Genomic DNA, 10,964 nt, shown 5'->3' with positions numbered 1-10,964 from the left:
CCTTTAAAAATGTCACAATCATTCTTGGCTTGCAGGGGTCCTACAAAACAGGGAGTCAGGTGGTAATGATGTGTCAGTGTAGATTCATCAGTTGTCACAAATGTACCCAAATGTACCACTCTGATGGGGGATATATTGGAAAACGGAGGAGGCTATTTATGTGTAAGGGTAGGAAGTATACAGGAAATATGGTATCTTCTGCTCAACTTTGCCACAAACCTAAAACTGATCTTCAAAAATAAAGCCTGTCTGCCAGGTGCGGTAGTTCATGCCTGTAATCACAGCACTTTGGGAGGCCAAGATTGGGGGGATCACCTAAGGTAAGGAGTTTGAGACCAGTCTGGCCAACATGCTGAAACCCATCTCTATTAAAAAAATACAAAATTAGCCAGGCATGGTGGCACACGCCTGTAATCCCAGCTACTCAGGAGGCTGCGGCAAGAGAATTGCTTGAACCCGGGAGGCAGAGTTTGCAGTGAGTGGAGATTGCACCATTGCACTCCAGCCTGGGCAACAAGAGCAAAACTCCGTCTCAAAAAATAAATAGGCCAGGCATGGTGGCTCATGCCTGTAATCCCAACATTTTGAGAGGCCGAGGCGGATGGATCACTTGAGGTCAGGAGTTCAAGACCAGCCTGGCCAACATGGTGAAACCCCGTCTCTACTAAAAATACAAAAATTAGCCGGGCGTGGTGGCAGGTGCCTGTAAACCAAGCTACTTAGGGGGCCAAGGCAGGAGAATCGCTTGAACCCAGGAGGTGGAGATTGCAGTGAGCCGAGATCATGCCATTGCACTCCAGCCTGGGCGACAGAGTGAGACTTCGTCTCAAAAAAAATTAAATAAATAAATCCTATTTAAAGAAGAAGAAGAGAGAAAGAAAAGAAAACAGGGAGCAAGTTGAGAATTTAGCCTATGGCCTGTACTTGCTGATCCCTGTTTTAGAGAATTACAAAAAGTTGCTCCATCCTCCAGTAAAACGCTATATAAGTTAGCTTATTATTTCTCGGGAATAACAATTATAGGACTGGGCATACCTACCTGGGCATAGAACTGGCTCACATCTATAATCCTAACACTTTGGAAGGGTGAGGCAGGAGGATCACTTGAGGACAGGAGTTCCAGACCAGCCTCAGGAACATAGTAAGATTCTATCTCTACCAAAAAAAAAAAAAAAATTTAAAGAATAACAATTATGACAAGCATTAAATCATTCTGTATAAATTATACAAATCAAATTCTGAACATAAGATAATTGAAAATTATCATTGTTGCAAATATATTGTAATTATTCAACAGTTCTCATATTAGATTCTAGAAAATAACAAGACATTTGGCATCCTGGGCAATCAAGATTTTGAGACCAGCCTGGCCAATATGGCAAGACCACATATCTACAAATTTTTTTTTTTTTTTTTGAGATGGAGTCTCACTCTGTCACCCAGGCTAGAGTGCAATGGCACCATCTTGGCTCACTGTAACCTCTGACTCCTGGGTTCAAGCGATTTTCTTGCCTCAGCCTCCTGAGTAGCTGGGACTACATGCATGTGCCACCGCGCCCAGCTAATTTTTTGTATTTTTAGTAGAGATGGGGTTTCACCGTGTTAGCCAGGATGGTCTCTATCTCCTGATCTCACTTCCTGCCCACTTCGGCCTCCCAAAGTGCTGTGATTATAGGCATGACCCACCACGCCCGGCCCAAAAAACTTTTTTTTAAATCAGCCTGCGTGGTGGCACATGCTTGTAGTCCTAGGTACTGGGGAGGAAGAAGCAGGAAGGTTGCCTGAGTCCAGGAGTTCCAGGCTTCAGTGAGCCGTGATCAGACCACTGCACACCAGCTTGGGCAATTAAGCAAAACTCCATCTCATATTAAAAAAAAAAAAAGGCCGGGTACAGTGGCTCATGCCTGTAATCCCAGCACTTTGAGAGACTGGAGAAGGAGGATTGTTTGAGCCCAGGAGTTCGAGACCAGCCTGGGCAACACAGGGAGAACCTGTCACTACACAAAGTATCATGATTAGCTAGATGTGGTGGCACATGCCTGTAGACCCAGCTACTGGGGAGGCTGAGGTGGGAGGATCACTTGAGCCTGGGAGGGCAAGCATCGGTGTGCCATGATCACACCACAGCACTCCAGCCTAGGTGAGAGAGTGAGACTCTGCCTCTAAATACATACATACAGACAGACAGACTAAAAAGAAAAAGATTCTTATCTGAGATAGATAATTTTAACTACAGTTGCTGTTTAATATGCAGAATTGTGTGGTCAAGTAGATGAATAGCCAAGAAATTTGGTTTAATGGATTCTTTATCAATGTTTTTTCCCAGTTTTTCTCAAAATCCATCAGTTACAGAGTGTGGAAGTTGAAGGTAAATCCACATCCTGCTCCATCTGCAATGTATTAATGCCATGTTTTGCTAAAACTAGTATCTAAAGTATTTCCTTTTCTTCTGGCAGCGCATCTACTTTCTCCCAAAATCTGGTGATGTAGATGAGTCATTTAGTATGGCTGGTGGAAACAAATACTGAAGACAGTGCCTAGATTATAGTAAGCAACTGTATGCATATATTTTAAATGAATAAAATTCCTTTTTCAAAGAAATTTGCGGCACAGACCTCATGCGTCCAGGCAGGAGATGGCTGTGACCCAGGCCTCTGCTCCCCAACGGGTGTGGCAGCCCAGAGCCATGGCTCTCGTGAGTTGTTTATGTGGCGCTTGAGGCTACAAGTCCAAGTATCTTCAGCTCAAGAAGCAGTTAGAAGATGAGATCTCGGCCGGGCGCGGTGGCTCACGCCTGTAATCCCAGCACTTTGGGAGGCCGAGGCGGGTGGATCACAAGGTCAGGAGATCGAGACCATCCTGGCTAACACGGTGAAACCCCATCTCTACTAAAAATAGAAAAAATTAGCCGGGCGCAGCGGCGGGCGCCTGTAGTCCCAGCTACTCGGGAGGCTGAGGCAGGAGAATGGCGTGAACCCGGGAGGCGGAGCTTGCAGTGAGCCGAGATTGCGCCACTGCACTCCAGCCTGGGCAACAGAGCAAGACTCCGTCTCAAAAGAAGAAAAGAAAAAAAAAAAAAGAAGATGAGATCTCCCTCCCCCCGACCACGCAGTGGCTCACACCTGTAATCCTAGCACTTTGGAAGGCCAAGGCGGGCAGATCACGAGGTCAGGAGTTCGAGACGATTCTGGCCAACATAGTGAAACCCTGTCTCTACTAAAAATACAAAAAAATCAGCCGGGCATGGTGGCGGGCGCCTGTAGTCCCAGCTACTCGGGAGCCTGAGGCAGGAGAATCGCTTGAACCTAGGAGGCGGAGCTTGCAGTGAGCCAAGATTGCACCACTGCACTCCAGCCTGGACAACAGAACCAGACTCTGTCTCAAAGGAAGAAAAAAAAAAGAAAAGAAAAGAAAAAAAGAAAGAAGAAGATGAGGTCCTCTGGGCTTTGGATATCTGCAGCGAGAGAACTCCCCAGGCCACTGGGTTCTTTGAAGTAATGGTAGCCGGGAAGTTGATTCACTCTAAGAAGCAAGATGATGGCTACGTGGACACAGAAAACAAATTTCTGAAGCTGGTGGCCGCCATCAAAGCCACCTTGACTCAGGGCTACTGTGCCCTGAAGGCAGAGTCCAAGGACCTTGACCTGGCTCCTCTCAGCAGACACTTCATGACAGGAAGGACTGAAATGTCTCGAGGACGCCTGGTCTCCCCCTGTTCTTGCAGCTGCTGTTGGGGGCAGAGGTTGATGCCCCTGGTCTTTGCCTCTGTGTGGGAGAGTCTGTTAGTATGTGTCTTCCCCAGAATCCACACCGCCCTACCCTTGTTCCCTGATTTCATCAGATCTCTGTGCATACCCCATGTTTCCCTGGTTGTCTACCAGAGTTTGTGGGATGTCCCACCTCAGGCTTCCTTCTCAAAGGGACGCCAAAAGAGGCGTCAGGATAGGTGAGTCTCTGATTGCGGCAACGTTTGCAACTGTTCACGATTCAATAAATATTGGACGAATTTAACCGAAAAAAAAGAAGAAGAAATTTGCCCTGCTGTCTGGAGAAAAATAAGTTTATTTTATGTATTTATGTATTTATTTATTTTTGAGACAGGGTTCACCCTGTCACCCAGGCAGGAATGTAGTGGCACCATCTAGGCTCACTGCAACCTCTGCCTCCCAGGCTCAAGTGATCCGTTCCTACCTCAGCCTCTTGAGTACCTGGGACCACAGATGAATGCCCCTACACCCCGCTAATTTTCTTCTCCTTTTTCTTTTTCTTTTCTTTTTTGTTTTAGTAGAAATGGGGTTTCGCCATGTTGCCCAGGCTGGTCTCAAACCCCTGAACTCAAGCAATCCGTCCACCTCAGCCTCCCAAGCTGCTGGGATTACAGGTGTGAGCCATCATTCCTGGCCCTCTTTTTTATTTTATTTTATTTTATTTATTTATTTTTATTTTTTTATTTTTTTTTTTTGAGACGGCGTCTGGCTCTGTCGCCCAGGCTGGAGTGCAGTGGCCTGATCTCAGCTCACTGCAAGCTCCGCCTCCCGGGTTTACGCCATTCTCCTGCCTCAGCCTCCCGTGTAGCTGGGACTAAAGGCGCCCGCCACCTCGCCCGGCTATTTTTTTGTATTTTTTAGTAGAGACGGGGTTTCACCGTGTTAGCCAGGATGGTCTCGATCTGCCGACCTCGTGATCCGCCCGTCTCGGCCTCCCAAAGTGCTGGGATTACAGGCTTGAGCCACCGTGCCCGGCCAGGCCCTCTTTTTTAAATAGTAGAGATGGAGTCTTGCTATGTTGCTCAAGCTGGTCTTAAACTCCTGGCCTCCAGCAATCCTCCTACCTCTCAAAGTGCTAGGATTACAGGTGTGAGCCACTCTGCTCGGCCAACAAAATTTTTTTAACAGGCTTTTTTTTTTTTTCCCTGGATCTCATGATTTAAATTTTTTTTTGGCTGCGCACTATGGCTCATGCCTGTAATCCCAGCACTTTGGAAGGCCGAAGGAGGGAGGATCGCTTAAGGCCAGGACCTTAAGATCAGCCAGGGTAACATGGCAAGACCTCATCTCTACAAAAGAAAAAAAATTTAGATTAGCCAAGTGTGGTGGCGTGTGCTTGCAGTCCTTGCTACTCAGGATGCTGAGGCTAGAGGATTGCTGGAGCCCAGGAGTTCAAGGCAGCAAAGAGCGATGATTGCACCACTCTACTCCAGCCTGGGAGACACGGCAAGACTGCCTCAAAATTAAAAAGAAAAAAGTTTTAAATGGAAAAAAATAAAATAAACATTTTTTTTCTGATGTCTGGGGAGAAATTATTTCATGGTTTAGGATTTTATTATTTACAACGTTCTAAAATAGTATCAGTGTCCTCACACCCATTAGAATGGCTACTTTCAAAAAACAGAAAATAAGTGTTGGTGACAATGTGGCGAAAGTGGAACCCTGGTGCACTTCTGGTGAAAATGTAAAATGGTGCAGCTGCTGTGGAAAACAGTATGATGGTTCCTCAGAAAAATTAAAAATAGAAGTTTAAGGCTGGAAGCGGTGGCTCACGCCTGTAATCCCAGCACTTTGGGAGGCTGATGCGGGTGGATTCACGAGGTCAGGAGATCGAGGCCATCCTGGCTAACATGGTGAAACACCATGTCTACTAAAAATACAAAAAATTAGCCGGGCATGGTGGTGGCGGGCGCCTGTAGTCCCAGCTACTTGGGAGGCTGAGGCAGGAGAATGGCGTGAACCCAGGAGGCGGAGCTTGCAGTGAGCCGAGATCGGGCCACTGCACTCTAGCCTGGGCAACAGAGCGAGACTCCGTCTCACAAAAAAAAAAAAAAAATAGAAGTTTAACTCTATGATTCAGCAATTCCACTTCTAGGTATATACCCAGAAGAATTGAAAGCAGAGTCTCCAAGATATATTTGTATACCCATGTTCATAGTAGCATTATTTGAAATAGCTAACATGTAGAAATAATCCAAGTGTCCATCTAGAGATGAATGAACAAGCAAAATGTGGTAGATACACACAATGAACTATTATGATTCAGGCTTAAAAAGGAAGGAGATTTCGTAGTATGCTACAACATGGATGAAACTTTAGGACATTAGGCTAAATGAAATAAGTCAATCACAAAACGACAAATACTGTATGACTCTACTTATATAAGATAATGATAATAGTCAAAATCATAGAGACAGAAAGTAGAATGGTGGTTGCCAGGGACTAGAGGGAGGGGTAAATGAGGAATAATTGTTTAACTGGTATAGAGTTTCAGTTTTACAAGGATAAAATAATAAGATATATGGTGGTGATGGTTGAACACTATAAATGTATTCAGTGCAATTGAACTGTACACTTAGCCATGGTTCATTTCATCAATTTTGTTTTATGTTCTGTTTTTTGTTTTTTAGAGACAGTGTCTTATTCTGTCACCCATGCTGGAGTGTAGTGATGTGACTGTAGCTCACTGGAGCCTTGACCTCCTGGGCTCAAATGATCCTCCCATCTCAGCCTCCCAAGCAGCACCAAGGGCTGGGTGTGGTGGCTCACCCCTGTAATCCCAGCACTTTGGAAGGCCAAGGTGGGCAGATCACTTGAGGTCAGGAGTTCAAGACCAGCCTGGCCAATATGGCCAAACCCTGTCTCTACTAGAAATATGAAAAAAGTAGCTGGGCATAGTAGCGTGCGCCTGTAGTCCCAGCTACTCAGGAGGCTGAAGCAGGAGAATCACTTGAATCCAGGAGGCAGAGGTTACAGTAAGCTGGGATTGCACCACTGCACTCCAGCCTGGGTGACACAGTGAGACTCCATCTCAAAGCAAACAAGCAAACAAGCAGAAAAACCAAGTAGCACCAAGCAGGTGTGAGCCACCATGCCTGGCTAATTTTTTTTTTTTTTTTTTTTTTAGAGAGAGATGGGGTCTTGCTATGTTACCCAGGCTGGTTTCAAACTCCTGAGCTCAAGCAGTCTTCCCACCTCAGCCTCCCAAAGTGCTAGGATTACAGGGATAAGCCACCATGCCCAGCTCATGTATTTTATTTTATTTTATTTTATTTATTTATTTTTTGAGACAGAATCTTGCTCTGTTGCCCAGCCTGAAGTGCAGTGGTGTCTCAGCTCACCATACCCTCTGACTTCCAGGTTCAAGTGATTCTCATGCCTCAGCCTCCCAAGTAGCTGGGAATTTTTGTATTTTTAGTAGAGACAGCGTTTCACCATGTTGGTCAGGCTAGTCTCGAATTCCTGGCCTCATGTGATTCACCTACCTTGGCCTCCCAAAGTGCTTGGCTTACAGGTATAAGCCACCATGCCCAGCCCATGTATTTTAACATAATAAAAAAAATAGGAAGAAATCATGTCAATGTTATATGCTAATAAACTTTAGTAGTACTTAATATTTGTAGTAATAAAGTTTCTTTCTTTTTTTTTTTTTTTTTTTTTTTTTTTTAGACTGAGTCTCTCTGTTACCCAGGCTGAAATACAGTGGCACAATGTTGGCTCACTGTAACCTCCACCTTCTGGGTTCAAGCGATTCTCCTGTCTCAGCCTCCCGAGTAGCTGGGATTACAGGTGTGTGCCACCACCCCTGGCTAATTTTTGTATTTTTAGTAGAGACGGGGTTTTGCCACGTTGGCCAGGCTGATCTTGAACTCCTGGCCTCCACCTCCCAAAGTGCTGGGATTACAGGCGTGAGCCACCTTGCTGGCCATAAAGTTTTATAATAATAAACAGTTGACATGATACAATTAGCAGGTCCTTACATAGTAATTGCGAAGCTATGTCTGTGTAATTCTCATTTTGCAGATTCTTTTAAATTACATATTTATTTATTTATATTTTGAGACAGAGTCTCACTCTGTTACCCAGGCTGGAGTGCAATGGTACGATCTCGGCTCACTTCAACTTCTGCCTCCCAGACTGAAGCAATTCTCCTGCCTCAGCCTCCTGAGTAGCTGGGATTACAGGTGCCTGCTACGATGCCCAGCTTCTTTTTGTATTTTTACTGGAGATGAGGTTTCACCATGTTGGCCAAGCTGGTCTCAAACTCCTGACCTGAAGTGATCCATTTGCCTTGGCCTCCCAACGTGCAGGGATTACAGGTGTGAACCACCATGCCTGACCTTTTTAAATTTTTATTTTATCTATTTTATTTTATTATTCTATCTTTATCCCATGACCATTGCTTCCAAGAGGGGATGGAAAGAGAGATGTGGGCTACAGGGTGAGCCTGAAATGACGCCCTGCAAGGGGTGCCCCCAATCATTCTACAGAGTGGCTTCTTTCTACTCTCATTTTCTCTGTCTCTTGAAGTACAGAACCCTATTGGCAGTCTTGTTTTTTCCCAAGGTCACACTGTCTTGGCTTCCTGAAATGCAGTACTATCTTGTTTCATCTATTCCCTTCCTCAAAGCTTTTTTTATTGGTTCTTTTTCCTATCTTCCTCAACACTACTGCAATGAATCTTTGAATAGCTTCTCTAGTTTATCTTCTTCCACCATCTCATTATTCATTCATTCATTCAATAAGGATACCAAAGGTTTTCTGTTTTTGTTTTTGTTTTTTCGAGAGGAAGTCTTACTCTGTAGCCCAGGCTGGAGTGCAATGGCGCAATCTCAGCTCACTGCAACCTCTGCCTCCCGGGTCCCAGTTCAAGCAATTCTTCTGCCTCAGCCTACCGAGTCGCTGGGATTACAGGCACGCACCACCATGCCCAGCTAATTTTTGTATTTTTAGTAGAAACGGGGTTTCACCATGTTGGCCAGGCTGATCTTGAACTCCTGACCTTGTGATCCTCCTGCCTCGGCCTCCCAGAGTGCTGGGATTACAGGTGTGAGCCACCATGCCCAGCCTGGATACCAGAGATTTAAAGATGGACCACTCATAGCCCCTTGCCCCTGGCCTAATGGAAGACATAGAAAGGTAAACTTACTATGTTTCAGAACTTATTCTAAATGCTTTCTATGGATTAGCTCATTTAATCCTTACCACACTCAGTGGTGACTTGGAGGAAGGAAATACAATACCTGAATACAAAAATTAGCCGGGCGTGGTGGCAAGCGCCTGTAATCTCAGCTACTCAGGAAGCTGAGGCAGGAGAATCACTTGAACATGGGAGGCAGAGGTTGCAGTGAGCTGAGATCACACCACTGCACTTCAGCCTGGGTGACACAGTGACATGCCATCTCAAAAAAAAAAAAAAAGTGCAAACTAAGGCCGGGCACCGTGGCTCATGTCTGTAATCCCAGCATTTTGGGAGGCCGAGGTGGGTGGATCACTTCAGGCCAAGAGTTCAAGACCAGCCTGGCCAATGTGGCCAAACCCCATCCCTACTAAAAATGCAAAAATTAGCCAGGCGTGGTGGCACATGTCTGTAATCCCAACTACTCGGGAGGCTGAGATAGGAGAATCATTTGAACCTGGGAAGTAGAGGCTGTAGTGAGCTGAGATTGTGCCATTGCACTCCAGCTTGGGCAACAGAGCAAGACTCCGTCTGAATACCAAAAAAAAAAAAAAAAAAAAAAAAAAAGTGCAGACTAGCCAGGTTTGATGACACATGCCTGGAATCCCAGCTACTAGGGATGCTGAGGAAGGAGGATGCCTTGAGCCCAGGAGTTTGAGGCTGCAGTGAGCTATGATCGCTACCTGTGATCAGCTGTAAATGACAGAAACCTAACTGAAACTGACATAAGCAAAAGCAAAACAAAACAAAAGAATCTACTGACTCAGGTGATAGAACTAGCTTTTGGGCATGGCTAGAACCTTACCTCAGTGTCATTAGGTCACCACCTGTCACCATGTCTCGGCTTTGTTTCCCTCTGGGTTAGCTTTGCTCTCAGGCAGAATCTTCCTATGAGGTGGCAAAAATGGGAACCAGCAGATCTAGGCTTTTCTTTCTTTCTCTTCTTATTTATTTATTTATTTATTTATCTGAGGCAAGATCTCACTCTGTCACCCAGGTTGGAGTGCAGTGATGCAATTTCAGCTCACGGTAGCCTCTACTTCCTGGGCTCAAGTGACCCTCCCACCTCAACCTCCTGAGTAGGTGGGACTACAGGCGTGCACCATCACACATGGCTAATTTTTTTTTTTTTGTAAAGGCAAGCTTGCCATGTTGCCCAGGCTGGTTTCAAACTCCTGGGTTTAAGAGATCCTCCTGCCTTGGCTCCCCCAAAGTCCTGGGAGTACAGTCATGAGCCACCATGCCAGACCAATTTTTAAAAATTTGTTTGTAGAGAGGAGATCTCACTACATTGCCCAGGTTGGTCTCAAACACCTAGGCTCAAATGATCCTCCCACCTCAGCCTCCCAAAGTGCTAGGATTACAGGCATGAGCCATCACGGCAGACCAGTTTCTTTCTCTCTCTCTTTTCTTTCTTTCTTTCTGTCTCTCTTTATTTCTTTCTCTATTTTTTTTTTTTTTTGAGATGGAGTTTTGCTCTTGTCGCCCAAGCTGGAGTACAATGGTGAAATCTTGGCTCACTGCAACCTCCACCATGTCTGACCCCAGTTCTTTCTTAATAGTCCCAGCAAAAGTCCTGGGGATGATCCTTAATGATCCATATTGAGTCATCAGACATTTCCTGAACAGTGACTAATTGACCAGGCCCAGACCATATATTTATTCCTGTGTGTGGTGGATTTGGTGTTCCCTAAACCAAGAGGATTGAGAGCTGTGGAAGAATTATTCCCCACAGGAAAAAAAAAGACATGCTTAGGAGTTGGAGGGGTTATGGAGCCTCGGTATACAAAAGCCACCAATGCCCATCACACAGACAATGAAGATAACCCAAGTAAAGAGATGAAAAAGGAGGAAGTTGAGGTGTAGAAGGTGCTCCCCACAAGGGAGTGGTGTTATTGGAGGCAAAGAGACAGAAACCAGTGCAGTAGCTCATTCCTATAATCCCAGCACTTTGGGAGCCCGAGGCGGGCAGATCACCTAAGGTCAGGAGTTCAAGACCATCCTGGCCAATGTGGTGA

The 10,964-nt window shown here is 45.5% G+C and overlaps 1 protein-coding gene across 1 annotated transcript; it reads left to right on the top strand.

Annotated features, from left to right (window-relative positions):
- The first annotated feature begins 2,137 nt into the window (after nucleotides 1-2,137).
- On the top strand, nucleotides 2,138-4,060 carry SELENOW (selenoprotein W). The gene is made up of 2 exons (XM_031666458.1): nucleotides 2,138-2,774; nucleotides 3,442-4,060. The coding sequence occupies exons 1-2, from the start codon at nucleotides 2,636-2,638 to the stop codon at nucleotides 3,948-3,950; spliced, it is 648 nt and encodes a 215-aa protein (XP_031522318.1). The 5' UTR covers nucleotides 2,138-2,635; the 3' UTR covers nucleotides 3,951-4,060.
- Nucleotides 4,061-10,964: the final 6,904 nt, after the last annotated feature.

Source organism: Papio anubis, chromosome 1, assembly GCF_008728515.1.
Source record: "Papio anubis isolate 15944 chromosome 1, Panubis1.0, whole genome shotgun sequence".
NCBI classification, from domain to species: domain Eukaryota; kingdom Metazoa; phylum Chordata; class Mammalia; order Primates; family Cercopithecidae; genus Papio; species Papio anubis.
Note: the sequence above shows the minus strand (reverse complement) of the source record. Positions and strands in the feature narration are given on the sequence as shown.